This window comes from Meleagris gallopavo, chromosome 13 (genome assembly GCF_000146605.3).
Source record: "Meleagris gallopavo isolate NT-WF06-2002-E0010 breed Aviagen turkey brand Nicholas breeding stock chromosome 13, Turkey_5.1, whole genome shotgun sequence".
Taxonomy (NCBI): Eukaryota; Metazoa; Chordata; class Aves; order Galliformes; family Phasianidae; genus Meleagris; species Meleagris gallopavo.
Genome location: NC_015023.2, coordinates 93,291 through 117,957, shown reverse-complemented (window position 1 = coordinate 117,957; position 24,667 = coordinate 93,291). Strand labels below are relative to the sequence as shown.

Here is a 24,667-nt window from a genome sequence, read left to right as displayed (position 1 = left end):
GAGGAATATTAATGCAGTTGTATTATGTTACTAATACACATCTCTCTTGCCTAAGTTAGCTCTTCAGGGATAAGTCTTGGTTTTAGTTTCAAACTACATTACTTCTCCACTTACTGTTGCTCTTGATATATCTATTAACTAGAAATCACTGAAGTATAGGGTATTCCTTACTATTAATGAGTAACACAGTGAGGACACTGAGGAAATATCCTCAATGTAGTTGTTAATGGAAATGGGAATCCATGGAGATGGAGGCATAAAGTTGACAGAGTATAATTACTATATGCTTTGTGCGTGTATGACAATTTGATAGCTTGAATGATCTGAATGAACTCCATTCAGAATCTGTGCAAACTGTAGCAAAAATGTTCTAATAAATAAATCATGTCTATTTGATTTTCCTTTAGTAGCTGAGAACCATTGACAACACATAACTCCATAAGTACTGCAAAACCTATATGAGAACCTGAGAGAATACTGAGGAGGTTAGCTCAGCTTGAACTCTGCTCCGCTTCGCTGCCCAGCAAAATTGCCAACTAGTTAATGCAAGCAACACAAGCATGTCAATGTGAACAGTAGTTACAGCTATAATTGTACCTTATACAAACTAAAAACTGTATTTATGTGTTCAGATGAATAGGCTTACATATGACTATATGGATTCTCACTTTTCTAGACTTTCCTGAATGTCAGAAATTCAATTTAAAAAAGTACAAATAATAAAAATGTGATATGCCCTTGTGGACATACATACATTTTAAAAAAAAGACAACGAAAGAAATGTCTGTAAGTAAATCATTCATACTTACTGCACTGCAATTCAGACTCTCAGAGAATACATTTGTATGCCCATAGATTTGTTCTCTGTTCGGGACTTAGCTCCAGAGGGCCCAAACATAAGAGAAGCAGATTCAGCCCTGACTTACAAAGCAAGGCTATATCCATTCATCGCTCCCTCAAGCATCCAGATGAGAAAACCTCACAACTGTGGCAAACAACTTTAAGCTCCTCAGCCTTCAGTCATATAAGTCCTAACCACATAACAACAACAAAAAATCTCATTAATTCAGTATTTAAAATCCAATCAGTGTCAGAAAACCAAGTTCACCTCTCATATCCACAGATCAAAAGGTATGTTCCAAGGAAGAGTCATTTTGCCAATGAGCCTGTTTCAAATCTGCTGTGATCTCCTAGATACTCACACTGTAGACTCATTCAGCAGAGTAAACTTGGCTGCATGCCAATGTAGAAAGAAAATTTAAGAATCAATTCAAAGGTTTAATAATTTTGGATATCTCTCTTGCAATAAGCATTAATCTGTGGATTTCTTCAGTGAATTCTAAGTTGTATTTCAGAGTGATTTTTCAAAGAGGTCAAGGTTCTTTTAACATTCTCTTTTCTTACCAATTCTGTGATATAATTCATCCATATAATGGCGTCACTACATGGCCAGAGAGGAAAAAATTCAAACTAAAAGAAGATAATATTAATTTAAATATATAATGAAGAATGTAAGCATTAACTTACATTAAATATGGAGATCAGTGACGAGTGGTGCCCCTCAGGGGTGAGTACTATGGCCCTTTAATATCATCATCAATGATATCATCAGTGGGGTCAAGTGCACAAAAAAAGTATGGCCAGTAGGTCAAGGAAGGTGCTCCTGCCCTCTGCTTTGAGCTGGTGAGACCTCACCGGGAGTACTGTGTCCAGATGTGTTGTCCTCAGGAGACACATGGATCTGCTGGAGCGCATCCAGAGGAAGACCACAAAAAATGATCCAAGGGATGGCACACCTCTACAAGGCAGACTGAAAGAGCTGAGGCTATTCAGCATGGAGAAGAGAAAGCTCTTGGGAGACCTGATAACGGCCTTTCATTATATAAGCGAGGGCTATAAGAAAGTAGGGCGATAGACTCTTTAGCAGTGACTGTTGTGATAGGACAAAGGGAAATGGGTTCAAACTAAAACAGGGGAGTTTTAGACTCGTTATAAGGAAAAGATTTTTTATTATGAGGGTAATGAGGCACTGGCAAAGGTTGCACAGAGAGATGATAGATGCCCTATCCCTGCAGACACACAAGGTCAGGCTGGATGGGGCTCCGAGCACCTGACGGAGCTGTAGGTGTCCCTGTTTATTGCAGGGGAGTTGAACTAGATGACATTTAAAGGTTCCTTCAAACTCAAATATTCTATGGTTCTATACAATAAAAGTAACTAGAAACCACTTCACAGAGGCTAGAAGGTGTCTTCCAATGATGGGAAATTGCAAGCAGGGAAATGCCATCCCCCAAAATCTACCACTTTGCACAGGTCTCAGAATATGAAGGTAATACTATATGTGATACCAATAGCACAAATATATTTGAATTAGAGCTAGAAAGATGTTTGCCTGTGAATAGGAAATGTTCTTCTTGTAAATGAAAATAAACTAAATCACTTTTTTGCCTGCTAAATACTTACATTAAAAAGTCCCAATTAGCTCATACTTTCTGCTCCTAGTTTCTGCTTCTAGTTTTGCTAGACGAGGAAGGTTTAGATTACCTTTTGGGCACTCAGAAAGATTAAAATCAAGTAACATTTAAAATTATCTAAATCTTAACCTCTCCATCCTCAAGCTAAGTGAAAATGCAGAAATAATCTCAGTCCACCCAGACCAATCTCATCCACAAGATTCCAATTCGGGACAGTGGTTGAGGGTTGATACAAAAGAATAACTGTAAAGCTGACAGCAGAAAACTTCAAAAATCTTTCTTCTACTTAAGGCACAAATGTAGGTGCAGGCAATGTACCAGCACAAAGTTCCAAAAAAGTGATTTAAGTTTTGGCAATACTTGGTATCTATCTATGGAACTGTTGATAAATCAGGATGTATTCCCACCGTGATGGCAATCATGATGAAAAAAAAAAATATCACTACTTATGATTGGTAAGCAGTTGTGATGGCAATGAAATGGTCCAATCATTGCCTGTATGAATAGAGATGAGCCCTGAACTGAACCTGGAAAGCAGCCTGGTTAGGAAGAGAAAATGCTCCTGTATGAATGATAGAGATATATTTATTTTTATGGGAGAGATAAGCAGTACATTAATATTACTCTCAGTAAAAGCATAGAGATGACACTGTTTGTATTTTCATTTGCTGCCTGTGTCTGCCTTTAACAGATTTCTGCTATTTTATAACAGAGAAGTGCTTATTACTGTGTTGTAAAAAAATGTGAAAATGACCATTTTACCCTGCTTTACAATTCTATGAACACATTTAGTTTCGGATCAGGAGTTTATAGTATTGTCTCTTAAAGAAGCAGACATAGCAGTCTATGAAATTCAGCCCTTGTATTATGTAAATGTCAGATAATCATATTAGGAATGTAAAAACAAAGCCAAAACAACAATAAAAACCCAACTCAATCAACTCAGTCATGAGCAGGAACTCAAAAGCTTAGCACTGGATTGGCATTATTATTTTCATAGCCAGTCTGAAAAGAAGCAATTTTACAACACTGATAGGTTGAGGCTCCAACAAAGTTTAATGATAAGGCTTATTTCTTGAATACAATAATAATTCTTAAATACAATTACATTTTTTTAATCTGAAGAACGCAGACTTCATTCTGATCTGACTTAGAAAAGTGGAATTCTGTTAACTTTGTTTTAGTACATGCATATATAGGAGGTCAAAGAAATGAATTGGATTAGTTTCTTGAAAAATTATTCTTTTTGTTTTTTCCTTTTCGGACTTTCGGAAGAAAATAAAATGTAAAGTTACTTCACTTTACATCTTTTGATGTCTCAAAAGATTTGAATTGCAGACTAATAATTCTTCTCTTGATGCTATTGGTAAATCCTACAATCTGATATTGCTTAAGTCTTGGGAAAACTGACATGGAGATTTTTATACCTTACTCCTTCAAAACTAGCTGAATTATTAAGTGGCTTGATGTCAACATGGGAATTGTTAAACCGCCAGTTTAAGAAAACTGGAGCTTGCTTTCTTTCTTTATGCAATTTAATTAACTGTCTTGCCTTGGCTTTCCTGCCAGTATTGTCACAAATTTATCAAGATAGTGTTTACCCATAAGATTTAAAATAATTATTGGGGCATTGTTGGTATTATGGCACTATTAGCAATGAAATGCTAGATTATTAAGGTAGAACACAGTTTACAGAGGTTATAAATGGAGAGCTTATTTCATATTCAGACATATCTCATATATACGTGCATTTCAGTTTTCCCTCACAGATTCCTAACATGTTTGTATCTAAAAGCAAGTACCATTGAGAAGTATGGAAAAAGTAATCATCCAGTATGGGCCAAGTAAACACCTTTTATTCTCCCATTCATTCATACGTTCATAGGTACAGCACTATGATATTGAGCACTAAAAGATTTGGATCATAACACTATATACTCAAAAAAGATACTCTGGGTGAAAAGAAAGCATCAAAATCATTTTGTTTTCTATATGCAAGAATTAGCAGCACAGTTCATCAAGCTCTAAAGACAACTGTTCTTACAACAATGTGTCCAGTGTGCATGTTCATATGGGAATTATGCATATATATACTGATTGCTGAATAGATACTTTAGCAGGAATATTTTCTTAGTTTATGTTTCAGACAGATGACAGACCTACTTCCAGAATCTGTTTTTTGCTGCATTATGACTGCAAAATTTATAGTATAAAATATAGAGCTAATATTAATAATAAATTACGATGGCTTATCAAATCCTGCCAACAGCACAAATTAATCAAGAACTCTTCTTGATTACAAATCTAGGACCCATATTCCTAGGCAGGGTAACTCTCCTGCCTCATGACTTGGCTTGGGAATACTGATCAGTCTCAATAACGTGTGTTCTTGTCTACAGCTGTGTAATTTATTCATAGGCATCAAAGAGAGCTATTTTCATTCACCATTACCCATGTACTTAATCATTTATTGTATTGAAACAAAATATTTTTCAGTATAAAGAACCTCTGGGTTGAATCTATGCTCTACTTCCACAGTAGCAAAGCTTTATTTCTTCTGTCTTATAATAACTCACTGTGATGTTTTTTTCTTCATTTACCCTATAAAACCTCTACAAATGTCATCATGTATCTCTTCAAACTCTACATACTTTATTCACTGAAACAAACACAGTTTTGAAGAGCTAAAAGAAATGGATCTTCAGCAGAAATTAAGTTTTCTTATTAAAAAAAAAAAGTTGTACTTGAAAATTCAGTGTTTCACTTTTTACTGTTATATATTGTTTCCACTGCACAAACTATTAGAAGTAATGGCAAATAAAACCAACCAAACTCCAGTATATACAAATACTTACTAGTTTCAGTAGCTACAATCGTTATATTGTGCCACATATTTGTTTCTCTGTCGAGTGGTGTTGCCAAAGTTATTTTTCCATCTTCTGCATTAATGTTGAACTGCCTCTCAAGGTCAGTATGACGATCAATGGAAAACCTGCAAAATACACATCCCTGTAATCTACTTAATGAAGTTAATGAATCCATACAATCACAATGCATTTTATGGAGCCCCCCTGAGATCTGCAGTTTTATAGCCAAATGGATTGAAAAGCTCAATAGAATAATAATTTATAAGACAATATGACAAACTCAGACTAAAAAAATTATTAATTATTGCCCAAGGAGTGATTAGCCGTATGGAACCAGTATGAAGGTCATAAAATGCCCTCAGGTTCACTAGGTAACATCTTTGAAAGACAGTGCTGATCAAGAGTTAATTACATAATCCATCATATTTATTAGACAGTTTCTATGACATTTCACAGTAACTGCTGATAATTTCAACTGTAATGCATTAAGCACACAAAAATGGTGGACGTCATGGTTATTTTTAAAAAGGATGAAAAATATTACTTTAATAATAAATTTCAGATTAATGATGCATGAACTATTCACCAAACTAATTATTTGGTTACAAATCAAGTGGCTCCATGGGCAGAAGTCAGTCAGTGAATCACTGCTCTACCTGTAGAACACTTCAAATGCTGAAGAAGTGATTGTTTTATAGATTGACATCACTGATTTTTAAGAAAACAAATTTCCTCTGACAGATAGTCAGAGTTTGCAAATGTAAATTTCTAGGTAAACTATGCAGCCGAAACAGAGCCAAAGAATGTAGCATTTAGATGTTTGTGCAATGTGTTTGGTTAAATATAACTCACTTTCAAAAATTAGTTCAAAGTTATAGTTTAAATGTTTAAAGATTGTGTTTATTAGCAAGGCTAGCATAACCACACTGGTAAGATGTGATAGGACTTAAGAATGAAAACTCATTTAACTAGGAAGAGTGATTTGCTGCACACTGAAGTTTTCTGTTTAAACTATCAGAAGAACAAATTTTACTCATAAAAATGAGGTGTTTCATACAAAAGTATGATAAAAAATATGAAGTCTAATTTGAAGTGTGTGTGCCTAAAGCTAGGCACACACATATTTAGACATTCAAGTAAACTGATTTTCTAATGAACTTCACACATTCAGTACTCAACAGTTTAATACAAACTGTACTATCCTCAGCAGTTCTGAAAATGAGGTCACTTCTGTGGAGGAATAAAGCTGCAGGTGCCTAACCTTAGGCAATCATACTTGAAGACGTATCTTAACTTTACTTTAATGTCTCCTTAGTTCCTAGGTAAGTATTACAAGTGAAAACTGTGATTCTAGTAAAGTTAGTACAAAAAAAAATCTTACAGAATTATATGTTTAAACTTACAGGTCTAAAATTTCATTCAAGAAAATTAGACAAAGACAGCAATTGAGATAATTATTTTTAAGATGTCATCACTTAAGCCTAATCTTTTAGTTCTTGCAGTTTATGTAAGGCTGCAGAAATGACTATCACAGCTCTGGTAACAAACTTTTATGAAATTCTTAATTCCATAAATGAAATAAAATATGAAATGCTTATATGCTGTTTAGTTGACCTGGGCTTGACGTAAATTCCATTAAGATAAGACACAATTTTTTCTCCAAGAAACTTTCATTCACAGTCTTCCTTGCAGTACATTTTCTGAAGTTACAGATGTGCGAGCATAACATCTGTGAGTTTGTTATATTGCACTTCATCTCATCCCAACAGTATGTATTCACAGTGCAAAAACAGCACTCGAAAATAAACTTTTGTAACATCAGTTACTCAGGTTTACAAGACCACGAAGAGGTAAAACCCTCTCCTGATTTCAATTTGATAAATATTTGGTACAAAATAAAATAAATTAAAACAAAATAAAAAATCTGCCAAGTCATAAACGTGGGAAAACTAATAATACATTTGCAGTTTCCTTTTCATGCTAATTGTATTATAACTCTTTTTAATGGAAGCGTATTATCAGATCCATAAGCTAAACATAAAATGTACATGTCTCTAAAAATGAGAGAAGAATATCTTGGGATATAATATCTGTTTTCAAATTGCCATAAAATCAGCACAAGTTATTGAGAAGTTTTAGTTAGTTTATGGATCTGGTATGGCAATTATAGGAACAATTCCAAAGTGGTTTAATGGAAGACTTAAAGTGATTCTTAGTCCTTCTGCACTACTAATACTGCTGTTATGACTTAGTTTGGTCTATTCTTTATTTGCACAAATGTAAATAAGAGCAGAAACTATTTTTGCTGCACCTACTGAGATTCAAATCAGAAGACTGCTACACTGTCAGTGTTTAATCACCACTGTTAATGACAGGCAGACAGGACATGCTACTTAGTGACAGATAAACGGCTGCGCTGTTAGGGAGGCAGAAAATATCGAATCTAGGTTTTTAAGGACTGCTGTGAATTACGAAAATGATCCACTACCGCCGAAGATGAAATCTCTTCCAATATGAATGGGGAAAACCTACCACTGTGAAGCTTATCTCTCCACAGAGAAAGACACTGAAAGGCAGTGATTTATAGGAGGGCAGAGACAGTATAGGAGGAACGATTATTGCTCATGCTTTTTGCTATGCACTTGGATCAAGCTTTATCCAAGATAATTTACTGCAGATAAAAAGACCATGGTTATAAAATAACAACAAAAACATGAAATAAATACTACTGGCATCAATAGATTTGTATGCTAATAGATGATAATCTTTCAAGCCTTATTACAAAATAAGCCAGAATTTACCACCCTTGCTGAACTACAGCAAAGCTCTACAAGTAGCTCAGCTGAATTCACTGTGTGCCTTTCCAAAGAGAGATGCATGTAGTCTATATGCGGTAAGAGGTGAGCCTGGAGCATATGACAACACATGCTTCTGAAATGCATATGCTGGACTAAGACTACTAACCAATTATTAACCACATTAGTACACCTTTTTTCCCCCAAATTTACTTTTACTGTAAATATGACGCTATGCTGTTTGTTTTCGTAATGCTTTTAGCAGTACTATGCATAGGAAATAAAATATGGTTCGGTAACAGTCACATCACTGTTTAACAAAACGAGAGGGTAAGATGTGTTATCATGGAAACAAGATAAAAGACAGATCTAATGAAACTGGAACAATAGATTTTGTTCAAATTAGATAAAAAGGGAAATAATACAAAATGAAAGTGCAAAAGTCATACGGGCATCATAAATTCTGATTTCCTCTAACAAATCCAGGGAAGAGTTTAGTCAAACGAATACTGAATATGATTTTACAGTCTTACAGCTGCATGGAACAAACTCAGTATTGTTAGTGTAGAAACTAGCAGATTATTTAAAATAAATACATTGAAAATCCAACCTACCAGACCTCTCATCCCTTATTTTTTAATTTCCTAGCTTTCCTTCTGTTTGATAAGATTATTTGTGTAGAAAGGAATATTGTTGTGATTTTGAAAATGATACAAACTGATAAGTCTAAATTCATAAGGCAATGAAATCCTATACAAGCATTTTATAGAATGAAAACAGATGGAGAACAGCATCATACATATAGTGTATAGAAAAATATACTTAGTACTCTGCCAGCAGTTTTTTCTATGAGAACTTTAGAGCAGCACTACCTTATAGGACTGGAAGACACATCAGGGTCATGGGCTGTCACCTGACCAATCACAGAGTTAATAGCAGCATTTTCATGCACTTCCAATAGGTATGTAGGTGATGAAAAGACTGGAGGCTCATCAGCATCCTCTACTACAATTTTTACTGTTGCTGTATCCTTGAAAGGTCCTCCACTGATGAAGCGAGGATCAATATGAATGTTGGCTGCTTCTACCTTCAGAGTATAGGATTTTTTGGTCTCAAAGTCCAGGGGCTGTTAAGAATGACAAAGATAAATGTCTTTTACTAATGGCCACAGAGAAAGAGCAAATTAATATAATGCTGATGGATGAAAGTTATGTGCATTTAAGCACATTCAGTGAGTTTTTATGCAACCACTTCTCACTCCCAGAAATCCAAACAGCAAATTTTCTAGGCATATATTGATACACGTTTATTAACCAGCCTCAAAGAAAACAAGACTGTTTTCTTGCTTTTCACTATAAACTTATCACAATACTCTCTTTCATGAATTATACCACTACAATTACATACCAGATAAATAGAGCGAATTTGTTGGTGATGATGTGACTTGCATAATAATCATTCATTTAATCAGTGCTTTGTTAGTTGGAGATAAGAAAATACTGTATACAAGATATTACTGCCATGAGGAATAAATATTTAATTATTTCCAGAACTACATGAGAAAGGCAAATATCTAGCAGTTATAATTTGTTGGACATGAGAGGCATTAGAAGGAAAAACTTAGAGCTAATCATATAAGACTGTACTTCAATATTATTACACTTCAGATAACTCTATATTTCTGTTTAAAAGGGTAAATGAGGTAGACATCTCTCAGGAATTTCTTCCAACTGTAGCAATTCCAATTTCTACACCTTATATTTTTTTTCAGAGGTAGAAACCCAAAACTGATTACTTTATTCTACCAATATATCTGCCATGTGAACACTCTTTTTACTATTTTACAGCCACATATTAAAACACAGAAGATGAAAACAAGGTGGATTTAAAGAAATGAAATACCAAATAAAAAGCAAATCTGCAACAGTTCTGAATTATAGAATTTTTCATTATATGAGATACAAGTTTGTATCTTGAAGCACACCAGTATATTCACTGTATAATTCTCTTGTGTCTCACAATGATTCAAGTTTCAAAGATGCAAATTGCCAAGCACTGGAAAGATATTAAGATTTGCATTACAATGTCCCAGGGATAGAGAGAAAAAGACATAGAAACTCTGAATCTGCAATGCAAATACCAGCAAGAACACAAACAGGAATAGCAAATCTCTTTCTTTCAAAGCATTAAATATGTGTACTTTTGAATTCTGTTGATTTTTTTTTTTTTCAGGTATGAATCAAGGTCTAATGGGATTTGCTCTTTCACACAAACTCTAGTAAACATGAGAAAACCATGCTTCGTTAGTAGGTCTTAAATTAGCAAGCTTTAATACTTACGAATTGTGATTTATAAATCAGAATATTCACAATTTGCCAATCATAGCTCCTGTATCATTTCTTCAATTGCATTTCACATGCTTTTTAGAAATGACAGCATCTCAATACATGTAGCCATTCTTAATCAGACTACCATATTGAAAATTTACTCTGAATTGTCTAAAACCCACAAATTTGTGCTGGAGAAATTCTATTGGTGAACAATACCCTACGTACATCACCTACTACTGTAGAACCAAAATGATAATTGCCGTCAAAATGAATATCTGAAACAATATTATCTTAGAGACGTATTATGGAATGAAGTCAAGGGAACTGGGGCAAAAGGCTAATTGCCTTAGTTTAGAAAGGAAACCACAACATACAATAAATCACAATAAGGAAGATCAGGGATGTATATCATCATTTACTCTTTAGGAAAACAGATCTAAATTTAGATATACACCATATTATTATTTTTCTAGGGTGCTAACCGCCTCACTGAGAAACAGAAAACATTAACTTCTGACAGCTATTCTGTCTGACCTCTTTAATCAGAGATAAAACTTGAATATTCATTAGCAGTACTCATTGGATTCCTCTTTTGTATTGGGATGTCATGTTTTCTTTTTCACTTGTTTTTATTTATTTTAAACAAGGAATCATTTACTGTGCTTTATGCTACATATTTATAACTCTTCATACCAGCATTATGAGTTATACTCAAATCCTTCCTTAGAACACAGCATGAGTATCTGCTCTGCTCACCTTCAACAGAAAATAATAAAAATCAATTCTGCAATTTCTATATCATTGACCTTATTAGCCACATTGTGGTCTAGATTTGCTGTATCCCACATTATTTATGTACATAATTGGATGCCCCTTTGGTTCTGTACATGTAAATACCACACCACACATACATTAAGACCATGTAAGCATAGAAAAGGAAACAAAGATGTAGTTTTTCCATGGGCCCAAATTTGGCAGTTCTCATTTTAAAATTGAAAAAGTTCACTGAAATCACTATTCCTTGAGCAAATAGAGTTAAACATGATAAAATTTAGACTACTGAGGCTATTATACATCAGGCAATTTACATAATAAGGTATGATACTTTTTTTTCCCTAAGCACTATTTGACCAGTAATACAGCAAGTGAAATAAGTGAGAGAAGCATTTGATGAGTACTCATCTAAGATTTTATGAAAATTTACATCACCAATAAAGCAAATTCTGATACACTCTTCCCCTTCAGAACCAAGGAAGAAAAACAGTATCATTTGAGCACATGAAGCAGTGGCTGGACTCAGGAAGCCCAAAGCAGCCCAGAATAGAAAATACTGCCATGAAAATCTTCCTAGCTGCCACCTAAACAGCAGATCTGATGGATATTGCTTATACATCCCTACTTTTATCAGTGTGGTTTGACATCTCGTTCATAGATTAAAGGACCCTTGGAAATCCAGCATGTTCCCACAGTCTTAAAATAAGCTTTTATTTAAGAGATACAATTTACCTTTCTCACTCTAATAACACCATCCTGAGTTTGGGCATCTGTAGTGATTTCAAATATATCCATTCCATCTCCTTCAATAATATCATACGATGATTTAGCATTTTCTCCAATATCCAAGTCATTTGCTTTCACCCTTCCTATGGGTTCACCAAGAGCAACATCTTCCATTACTGAGAAGTGATACAGACCTTAAGAATAAGAGGAAAAGAGTAAACATTACATCTGATTCCAGTATCTCTTATGTGCTCTTCATTTGTTTATATTTTCCCAATACAAAATCCTGAGATGTGCAAATGATACAAATCATATTTACAGGAGTTATTTACGGAAAGCAGCAAAACGTGTTTCTTTCATAGCAATACTCAGTTTACTGCACATGAATGTTCTTTTCATTACAGTTGCATTCCGCCTCCTGTTGTTTGGATGCTCACTGTTGCTGAACATAAATATTAAGCTAATTTAAACACCACAAATATGTCATATGTCATCTACTGCAGGTACTGGTGAACTTACTTTTGTATTTACAGACTTGCAGCTATGGGTTTGATGGAACTCAAATACAAAACTTTGTTTTTTTACACAGTAGTATTGTAAAGATGCCATTTACAATTTCTGATCTTTATTAACCTTTTTACCCTTAACTTTTTGATCTGATTTTGGCTTCAACCACTTTCTGTGTCACTTGTGTAGTAAAAATTACTCAGTGAATGTTCAAGGAAACGCACCAAGTTTATAGTGTAAAAGAAACAATAACTTCTCATTCTTTTAATTACTGCATTTACTATTTGTAGATTCTGACTGAAGTCTGGAAGGAAGGGCTGTTCAAATCCTCAGCAATTTTATTTCTTTGTACCACACTCTTTAACCCATCTGACTTAAAAAGGCACGGGCATGTTTTATGTTAAAAAAGTTTTACAAAATGCCTTTTTAAAAAAAACTTTTGGTAATTTAGTCTTAATGATGTGATGGTTAATATACCATCCAACCAACTGTGGTGATACTTAGTAGCTAATTTAGTCAAAAAAGAACTGAAGTTTAGGAGGTAAGACTGTTAAGAACGATGTCAATACACTTTGAAGCTGGACTTGTTTTTCTCATCACAGAAGTTCTATGAAATCCTGTAATGTGCAACTGCAAGTTTTCTAAAACCAATTTTTTTCCAGTGCTTTCAATGAAACTATTTGTGAGTTGATTACCGCAGCAACAGTAGAAAGTAGGAAAGAAACCATAAGAAATACACAAATCAATACATGAGCTTTATGTATAGCCTTTTCTAAGGAGATTTCTTTTTCATTTCAGTTTCTAGGCTAAACTACTGGAGATAATTTGGAGACTATCAAAATTGCTCCAGAACATTCAGAATGGCTCACCAACAGGAAGCTGATAAAGCAGCCCTAGTACAGAAAGCACCTCCATAGATGGAATTATGTATTGTAATTTATGCTGCTACCCATGATTTGTGGATTAACTCTCCAGATAGGTGGCTGCATTTTTGGTTGATATATTTTTTTTCAGATTTATTAATATAGCTTACAAAGTACTGTAAAAATGTTGTTATTATGATGCAGGTGACTCTTTTACATAAATTATTCTCAAGTATTATGAAATGTCCTGTCAAGATATCACAGTTCAGAGCTGACCAAAAATAAACATTATGCATCTCTGAAAAGCTTTGATTTTCACAGCAGTGCACAGTTCTTCTCAGTATAATCTATGGTAAACTGCCAGGTTAAAAACTTCAACGACTTTTAAAATGCCTCTAAAGTGATTTTAAAGAGATCATAGAAGTAGTGAAAGTTCATCTTTTTCATTTCTAAAACCCAGGAGGCTAACACTCTTTGAAATCTAACTATAAATATACATTTCTGTCCTGCCTGGAAACAATAAACCTATAAAACACACTGCTTTCTGAGTTCATTACAATTTATTGTGAAAGCAGCATGTATTACATCTTATGAATTTCTATTTCATTCTGGTTAGACTCTATTGTAAGTTTGATCCTTTCTTATTTTCCTTTCCAGGGAAATGCAAACTGTACTTTAACAATGTAAAAAATGTTACAGACTTGATCAGCTCTTCTGTAAGGTTAGAGTCATGACTAATCTGTAACTTTTGGCAGCATGCTTGGAATACTCAGTTTTAAAAGGCAGACTTTGTAATAGGATCTAGTTATAGTATTTACTACAGCATGCTCTCATTAAATGCATTATATACATATTATAAGGCAATAGTACACACAATTTTCTTTCTCTAATGAAGTTGTACAATCATCAGCGTTATAACAAAGTTGTTATTCCTAGATGGCAGTTTGAATTCTATGCTGCAACCCACTTGCTATAACAGCTTTGAAGACAGAAATTCACTCTTTGTTGAAGGAAAACTAATCTACATTTTCCACGCAGAAAATATATTTCAGGGATTTGTGATGCAGCTTTCCTCATCCTACCCAGTCAACATGTCACTGTATGCAAACTATAGGAGAACAGATATGAGTAAACTGCACAGCGAAAATAGTTTCATCTCCATATGCATTCAATCCTGCGCTTCCTGCTGAGCCCTTCAGCAAATGTACCAATTAGTATCACTTCTGTTGCTGACTTTCTGACCAGCTTTTTTCAAACTGGCTGGCAAAGGCTTTTTGACACAGAAGATGCTGATACAAATACAAAAGCCATGCAAGTTGGTAGAAGTAGATCCACAGTCACAGGTAGAGCTACTGTACATTGCAGGTGTGAAAGAAGTGTCCCTCTGATTGCTGGTGATATGGTTCAACCAGGAATCTCATCTTTAGATGTGTATGTTATTAGGGGACTTGTCATCATGTGTTGAAAAACACTACTCCACAAGTGCAAGCCATGCATTCTCAGAATAAAAAATACATGCATTCATCTTTTATAATGAGAAAACCATTTACTGTGCATAGAGTTGTTATCTGTTAAAAAACACTTCAATTAGTTAATTTTTTTCTTTTTTTTTCTTCTTTTTTTGCAAATAGCTTTTACCTCTGCTTATTTATTTTATAATGCTTCTCTCTATATATTTTTATGTGTTTTTTTAGGGAGTTCACATTTATCACATGCTGATTAATGAGTCAAGTCCATTTCTCTCTTTGTGTCATCAGAACACCACGAAAGTGGACTTTAACTGATACTTATGGAAAAGAAATAATTTTACATATGGTGCATAAGCACCTTGTTAGAAAAATATGCTTCTAGAAAAGTAAAAATTAGGCGAAGTCAAGACGTGAACTCTCTCCTAACCCAATACAGACTCTTAATATTATACAAGTTTTTTTCAGAACAAACTGGATAACAAGGTAAGTTTCTGATAGCGTATTAGATTGTACCTGTTCCAAACAAAATCAAGCCAGTCATTATGCTCTTTCCTTTTCTTTTTTCTTTTTGTCTTCATCTTTGAAATAGACTACAAAGCTTGTTGAGAATCTCAGCAGGATGCCAAATCATTTTAACCTAGCCCAGCAAGATATCTATTGGAACCACAGCAGTAAATATGGATTTTGAATTAAACATCAACAATTATCTAGACTCAGACTTATTTTGTTTTTTTCACTGTTACCTAATTAGTCAAATCTTTCTTTCTTTTTATCAGTTACATATGTCTTTTACTGGTAGTGTCCTTTGTCTGCATGAGATGGAAGCGCATATAAAGCAACTAAAACTGCACTAGAAAGGAAAAAACACCATAATTTAAAAAAATGGGAAAAAAACAACCTGAACCCTTTTGCATGTATATATAAGAGATAACAAGGAAGACAGAGGACTGTGTACATTGTAATGGGCATAATCCCCTCCTTCCTAAAGCTATTAATCAGATAAAGGACTATTAATCTTTCTGTGGTACCAGCTACATATTTTTAAATTACAATACAAACCTGGACAATATGATGATTAAAAAAAGTCTCGATTAAAAACAATTATGAAAAGTGCTATATAACATTCTTATAAAAGAGAATATATATACGTAATGACACTTACTCTGTGCAAACTTAGGAGGATTGTCATTAACATCAGTGAGTGTAATTGTCACTGTTGTAGTTCCAGAAAGTCCACCCATATGTCCTCCCATGTCCTTTGCTTGGATGACCACAAAGTATTCTTCTTTGGCTTCTCTGTCCATGTTGGGAAGAGCTGTTTTAATTATAGCTAGAATAAGGACAGGGGAAGAAGACCATCAGCTACAGTTCCAAATCCAGTTTTGCAAGTAATTTTATGTACATAGGTAAATTTTGGTATAAAAACACTAAAGGTCCAGTTAAGTTGTCTTTTAGTTCCAAGGACAAAGAAGAAATTCAGGTTTTTCAAAACAGTGTATTAGTGTTTTTTTTACTTTGATTTAATTAAAAAGATAAGGAAATTGCAGTCAAAACTGAGAATCTTTTTTCTTGATAAACACTTCAGTTCCTTTCCTATCGCTCACAGATATCAATCATTTTCCCATAGAATTAAAAAATTAGGAATAATAATGATCCACCCTGCAATTAACTTCACTGTTTTAAATGAGTGTGTTAACACAGGCTATCAGAGTTTGGTCTACATTAATTTTTTTCCTTAGTAGACCTGAAACATTATTTCAATTAGTTTTGTATTAAGCCTATTAGAAGTTTTTTCCATTATTATTTTTAGGCAGACAGTCTTCCTGTTTTTATTTTATGTTTTAAAAAGCCAACACTGTAATTTACATAGTAAAACCAGGCCTACAAAGGACTTATAAAAAAGATGCTACATTTACTGTTCTTCATTTTACTCTAAGAATCAAGTTAACTCAAGTTAACTATTTCAATGAAGTGATCATTTTTTCCTAGGCTTGTATTTTAATTTGTGATTTGACGTATAAAACTCTACACCCCTTGTCTATGGTATGAAAGATTTAAAAAAAAAAAGAAAGATTAAATACCTTAAAAAGGATCTACATCAGAATTCCAGCACGTCACTTTTAAAGAATAAAACTTGGGATTTTTTCTTGATGAAAATACTAACACAATCTGTAATTTCAATATTCCTATCTATTGTCCTAGTCATAAATTATTTAGTAGAGGCTGAATGAAAGATAAAGTTTCTGTTTTTAAAAAACAATTCCACTCGCTAAATACTAATAGGCATACAGCATACAGAACATTAATTCATTGAACATGCAACCCGCTCTACTTCAACCCAGAAACATATTGAGAACAAAACCATAATCACTTTCAGCATGCTATGATGGATAACAATGATATGTGTCGAACAGGAGAGTAGTTTAAAAGTGAGATAAGAGAATTACTAAAAAACTAATGTAAGGCATGTAGACGATGCTGAAAATTGTATTCAGAAAAGTTATCAATGGATTACTGTCAAATTGGATAGATGGATGAAGTGGTTCATATGATTTTTTCTGCTTCTAGAATCATTCAGAATGATGGAGGACAGGAAAAAGTTATCAAGCCTTTCAGATGACACAAAGTTAGGAGTAGTTGCAATCACTGGAAGAACAAGATTAGAGTTCAAAATAATTCTAACAGATTGGCTAGTCTAAAAAAGTAGAGTAGAGCAACTCAGTTTGGCAAGTAAAAAGTATTTTGAGTGGGTGAAACAATTAACTTCAGAATTACAATAGAGCAGATGACTCATGAGAAAGAAAAGAATGTGGTGTCAAAAAGAGCTGAATATGTGTCAACTGCATTTTGTTGTAAAAAATATTCAAACCTTTTCTGATGATATATTATCTAGTATGTAATATCTAGTATATAATATGCAAGAACTATGGAACAATCTTTTCAGTCCACTTATACTGGTAATCCTACAGCTGAAACAGCATGTCCAGTTTTGGGTGTTCCTCTTTTGTACTGCAAATGATAAGGAGTGTCCAAGTCTATGAGAAAAAAAATCCTGTCTGCGTCATTTGGGGAACCATGAACATAGACTCAGCAGCCAAATATGTAAAAATTACTGAAAGCTACTTTCCTATCCCACTGAGGATAAGAGGGAAAATGATGGACCTAAAAATAAAATGAAAAAATGGGTTTAAACTGAAGCACATCAGATTTTACTAGAACATTAGGAGAACACTTTCTACCAGAGAAGGCTAAGTAAGTACAGATGGAAAAGGCTGCTTGTAGAATTTATAGTATTTCCATCACTGAAGGTCTTTTAAGAACCTAACAGACAAGTGTAGGTTGAGAATGAAAAGGGGCACATCTGATGATCTGGGGGTAAGGGTGCTCACTATGCAGTGATGCCTCTCTTCTTAAGGTCTCTCTTCATTTTGCGTAAGATAAGGCTTCGTCTCTTTCTGCTCTAAAATGTTCTACAGACCTTCAGTCTATGAAAAAATGCAATGGACATGTAGTCCAAGGAATTATAATTTGGCTACAGATCCTCTAACTAAAGCTGGAAACAAGAGGAAATGGGCTGGAAAATAAATCAGGAAGTAATATATTTGACCTGCACACCTCCAAAACTGGGCACACAAGAATATAATGAGATGTAACAAGGCCAAGTGCAAGGTGTTGCACTTGTGTCAAGGCAATCCCAGATATGAATACAGACTGAGAAAAGAACTTGGGCCTTGGGCAGCCTGATTTGGTGGCCAGCAACTCTGCCCATGGCAGGGGGTCTCTCCAACTAGATGATGGTCCCCTCCAACTTAAGTGATTCTATGATTCCAAGCTATTTCTTCAAATAATGAGAATATCCTCAATATTAGAAGTTCTTTCTTTTTCTTTTTTTTTCACCGACTTGCTTTGCCTAAACAGCTATTGGTGTCACACTGCTCAATAGCAAATAAAACAGCTGCAGAATGGAATTTACTTTTACAGTGATCCTAAATACACACACTGAGCAATTCACACAATCTGCCTCACAACTTGAATCGGTTAAAATGCTCCCCTGTGGACTACTTTCAAGAAGCTATTTGGAAGAATATACACCGTCTCACACTGAAAAAGATCAGGGGAAAAGAAGCAATGTTACAGAGGCGATAGCTGATGAAGAGGAAGAGAAGCAAGAAGAACAACAGGAAAAGGGATTTGTTTTCCACTTTTCAATTTCCTCTTCTTTTTTTTAAGAATCTCTATAATAACACTAAAAAAGTACACGTAATAATAAGTGAGAACATGGAATAAATCCAAGCAAGCACTATGCAAAATTGGAATCTGACCCTGAAAGGTGGTCTTAAGAATCTCATTTGTCTCACGTGTTTTGATGAAGATTTTCCTGCTATTTCAACTAGCATGCTTTGGAACTTTCCCTTCTTCATTTTGAAGAACTAAGTAATTGCTTTGATCTTCCATGCTAAAAACTTCATGGAGTTTCTTATTAAATATAACAGCCATTTAGGACCAAAACTTCTGCAAAATCAATCTTGTGATTTCTTCAGAGAGCCACAAGATATATTCTTTGTTCTCCCCTGAAACACACTGAATTCAGATATTCTAGAGCCCATAAAAAATATTCACTTTGAGACCTCTGGAAAACCAGTACTATAATTCCTAAGAAATGAATAGAGCACGACTAAGTTTCTTGAAATTTAAAGAAATTCATGTCCTTTGAGGATGTCATACAAGCATACTTCTACTATTTTAAAATTCAATTTACTCTTCAAATAAATCATAATCTTTTAAATAAAAATTACCATCAAATATTCACATTTCTTACTAAGTTTTAATGCCTCTAGGACTTTTATTCTAGGAAGACAAGAAAAATATCTGTATTTGCTATATAAGTTGGTTAACTTTGCAGAAAAATTATCAATTACAGGAGTATCTGAACTACCTTCAGATGGAGATGTATTTTAAATCAAAGCCATTAGCCACAGTAAAAATAGTGACTAGGTGAGGAATTGAATGCTATGTTACACAATTCCATGTGGAGTGATTCTGTGACATTTTAAAAATTATTTTAAGAGAGAAGCTAACAGTGTGCATAATTTATTAAAATGTTTACTTTTTAAAATTGTATGGGGAAGGTGGCACCATCTGTCTCTCTGCTAAACAAAGAGATGAAGGTTGAATATTGTTCTATTAAGTCTGTATTTTCTTATGTTCCTACAAACTATTTTATCTACTTTTTCAGTTCACATTACCTCCATTTATGCATTTTTTCTATTTTTACTTTCTTTTTGAAGTAGACCTTGCAAGCTTGCCATCGTGAATAAATGAATGCTACCTTTCTTTTACTAGATATGTTATTGTTCAAGAATATCACAGTCAGATAGAACCTGCTATAGTAGGTACTGCCATTTCCATTTCAGATGAGCTTGGATCTGAGTTTTATAGTAAGGAAAAAATGCTTTTATCTCCTACTAGAAACTTACCATTTCTTTTCCCTGGGAACAAGTTTTCATTGGCATAGTGAAAGGGTCACCCTCTCACCAACTGGGAATGAATGCAGTAAATAGCCATATAGCACAGCACTTAGAAACTTGCTTTTTTAGGATTTCATTTTTCATGATTTTCTAATAATTCTCCTAAACACTTTACAGAAAGTAGCTTTTGCTTCTTTTTCAGATGTTTTCCAAATCTAGCTGTGTAGCTCAATTCCACTCTCTCTTTCAGTCTCTTGAAAGTCATTATTTATATATAAATCCCCTGTTTTTCTACTCAGCATGAGGAAAATTGTCATACTAATTATCTCACTAGCTTTCTAAAGTGATAGAGGTATTACTCTGAAATGCGAGACATAAATATGGTATCCATTTTTTGCTACTACTATTATTAGACATACTCTAGGCATAGAAATCCCTTTTTTCAAATGTCAGTCTGTCTTGATCTTAAGTCATTCATTTTTGCCAACCACAGCCTGTCAAAATTGTTTTCAGATCACTCCAGAGTGATTTTATATTTTCTTTATTAATCAGAAAAGACAGCTTTTCCCACTGCTGAAGGACCCAATCCTACATACCTTACCAATAATGGTTGCACTTTACAAGTAAAAAGCAAGAACTGTAGGGCTGACCCTTGGGTCTGCTGCACCAGCAGTTTATCACTACAATTCTCTCTCTAATGGGCTGTCACCAAGACAACTTTCAGAATCATCAACATTTCTCTGTACAAACACCCTGCCACAACTCCAAATGCTGCACAGCATATTCAGCACGTAATGATAAGAAAAGGTTCCTACTAGTTTGAAAATATACTCTGAATATACTCTGTTTGCACCTAAATGCATTAAGTTCTATACAGACAGAATGAAAAGTGCTGTAAGCAAGTGTTAGTGATCAAATTTAAACTCCAGAAATCCAGCATGTTGAAGGTGATCCTGCTACACTGGGAACAACACTGCTATTAGGGCCGCATGAACCTATTTTCTATATGCTAAAGCACACATTTGCCTTCTTGCCCAGGAAATTAGTTTGTACATCTTACTGGCTAAGACAGAACAACATCTACCCATCCCAGTTTGTACTTCCACAATTGTTTCAGTTAAAAATTAGTAATTGGCAGGGATATCACAGCTGCTCCAGTTAATGTAGAAAGCAGTAGTTCAATCCAGGCTGTGACTAATATTGAGCAAGTTCTATCTCTCTACCAATCTCACCAGAGTTTAAATCTAAACTATTTGAAAACCAAGCTATTTAGAAGAAGTCTGTTGACCATGAATTAGCTCTGTTCCTAAAAAAATCATTACTTCTCCTTACAGCTGAATGTTATTTCCTGTATCAAAACTGTTTTCTGATCTCTGTGTAATCTGAAAGTGCTACCTTGTCATTTTATGATTAGTGACTACAGAAACAGTCTCCATGCTTCTCTTTTCCTAAGACCTCTCAAATATTTGTAGAGTGATTTTATATCCTCCTTCAATCACCTTTTACCCAGTTTATACAAATTAAGTACAATCAATCTTGTATTCTAAGTCATGTTACTTAGTCCCTCTCACCTTAGCCATACTGCTTTGAACTTTCTTCAGCATCTCAGTACTCTTTATGATGATGATGTTCTTCATCAGCACTACATACAGCTTGTACTACTATTGATACTAGCATTAATAAAATGGACATTAAGAACTAGATAGAGAGATAGTGTGTAATATCACAAAAACACCAGAAGCTCAAAAGTTGCGGACACTTATTCTCATTATCTTACTCATTTTTATTCTGCTGAATTGTATTTCAAGGACTCGATATAGGAAGATAATAAAGACTGCAAATAAAAACAGAAAATTCAGACCTGACTCAAGCTGTATGCCATTTTCAGTCCTCCTTGGCCTACACTGTTATATTCTGAATTTCAGAACCACGGGGAGTCTCACATTAAACACTGTGGTCCAGACAGGGCCATACACTAAATCATTAAAAGTACTGTTGAACATCTCCATTGGTGATCTGGATGAGGGAATCAAGTGCGCACTCAGTAAGTTTACAGATGACACTAATTTGGGAGGAAGTGTTAATCTGCTTGAGGGTAAGAAGGGCCTATGGAGGAATCTGGACTACCTGGGTCAGCGGGCTAAGGCAATTGCATGAGGTTCAACATAACTAAGTGTCAAGTTCTGCACACTGGTCACAACAATCCCATGCAACACTACACATTTGGGGTGGAGTGGCTGGAAAGCTGGGGATCTGGGGATATTAGTCAAGAGTTCTTGACAGTTGGCTGAACATGAGCCAGCAGTGTGCCTAGGTGGCCTAGAAGGTCAACCGCATTCTTGCTTGTAGTGTAGTCAGCAAAACTAAGAAGGTGACTGTCCCTCTGTATTTGGCACTAGTGAGGCTGCACCTCAAGTACTTTGTTTAGTTTTGGGTCTCTCAATATAAGAAATAAATTGAGGCTCTGGAGTGCTTCTAATAAGGACAACCAAGCTGGTGAACAGTCTGGAACGTAATTCTTATGAAGAGCAGATGAGGGAACCTCTTTCAAGAGGCTGCAGAGAGTGATAAGGTCTCCCCTGAGCCACCCAAAAGGAAGCTGTAGAGGAGCAGGATTTGACCTCCCAGGTAACTAGTGATAGGACAAGATGTAATGGCTTTAGTTGCACCAAGGGAGGTGCAAGTGGATATTAAGAAAAAAATTTTCTCAAAAGGACCCTGAAATATTGGCATAGGCTGCCCAGGGAGGTGGCAGAGTCACTGTCCCTGAAGATTTTCAAGAAAAGCATAGATGTGGCACTGAGGGACATGGTTTAGTTGGCATGGTGATGATAGGTTGATGGTTGGACAAGGTGATCTTAGTGGTCTTTTCCAACCTTAATAATTAAATTATATAATAATAATAATTATTATATTATATAATAATGTCATGGTTTCATGATTTTTCATTATCGGTATTCCACATCATAACATCATGCAATGCACTGGGGGTTTGACTGCTGATGCTCAAGTTCCGGGTGCCTGTCCAGAGGAGAAGAGCAGCTACGTTTCCCCAGGGGGCTTTGCGGTCAACGAGGAGATATAACTCCCGGCAAGGTCACCTGATGCTCTCTTCTTTGCCTGCGCTGCTTCGCTTGCGCTTCTCTGCCTGCGCTGCTTCGCTTGCGCTTCTCTGCCTGCGCTTCTCGCCTGCGCTTCTCATCTCAGCGTTGTGGTAAGGCCGATCCACTATCAATTTCACATTCTCTCTCCTTATAAAATTCTGTTGATACCATATTTAGTAAATTACTTTGTTTTACCTCAGATTGTTGCCACTGTTTTCAATTATTTCGGGGTCCCTTATTTCTTTTTTTTCCCGGGGGCGCGGATCCGCGGATCCCTCCGCCCTTCTAGTCACGGAACCGGGCCGAACCAGCCCGTAAACCGTTGACAAATAATTCTATTAGATTTAAAATCTGTTCTTTTTCATACATTGTAAATCTGTTCTTTTTCATATATTGTTAGGCTTTATCTTTAAATAATACACTGCATTTTCCAGTGCATTTTGTGTAATTTGCCTTGTTCATATATTTCGTGTATGTGTAAGAGTGACATTATTTAAGTAAGTTCATGTGAAATGTAAATAAGCGAGACACAGCCAAAAATGTATTTTCTCTGCCATTTCTATATTGTAGAACGCAGTGTCACTTCATATTATGTTCCATTATGGTAATCTTGTTTTAAAGTTGACAGTCATGATTTAATACATTTGAAAAAGCTTAGAAGTGGGAAGTATACTTCAGCTACTTCTAGGAAGCCCCCCTCTTAGCATTTTGACTGTCAGTATTTTGATGACAAGAGAATACACACAACTTGTATAATAATACGCAGTAGTCAGCAAACCTGACATCAGTTAGTCAGATGAAACAATAATGACTATATTTTAGTTCACTGTGAGATCTGTTATTCATATGATATCACTAAATTGCAAGCATAGCCTTTCATAGAAAATCTGAATCTTTGTAATGTATTATTTATGTTTTCTTTCTAACCAATGGTCATGTTATAAGTCACCTGTGATAAGGATAAAAATATTCAGAACAAGCCATTAAAAAAGCATTTACCCTAAGCCATATTCAGAATACTCAGTGAAAAATAACTTCTGAATTACCTTCTTTCATGTGCCTATAATTCATACCAAAGAATTTGCAAACTAGAACTGCAGCAGTATATGTATTTTTCATCTACAGTAATGGAAAATTATTGTTTTATGGGTCACTTATCAGTACTTCTTTCTGCACACCCAGTATTATAGAATTGTTTCCGTAAGGAGGTTGAGAGTATTGAGAGTACTGTTAAAATTTCAACCAAGAATTGACTTACACAGAGACTAAACCTAGTTAATGATAAGTTAG

General features: G+C 34.8%; 1 protein-coding gene across 1 annotated transcript in view; it reads right to left on the bottom strand.

Moving 5' to 3' along the window:
* Positions 1-24,667, bottom strand: part of LOC100546462 (cadherin-8-like) — a 58,545-nt gene that overhangs the window by 11,120 nt on the left and 22,758 nt on the right. Inside the window, exons 3-6 of the mRNA XM_031555385.1 lie at positions 15,968-16,135; positions 11,973-12,160; positions 9,009-9,262; positions 5,330-5,466 (exon numbers count right to left, since the gene is read on the bottom strand). Coding sequence (XP_031411245.1) covers positions 5,330-5,466; positions 9,009-9,262; positions 11,973-12,160; positions 15,968-16,135 — 747 coding nt within the window. The remainder of the gene's footprint in view (positions 1-5,329; positions 5,467-9,008; positions 9,263-11,972; positions 12,161-15,967; positions 16,136-24,667) is intronic.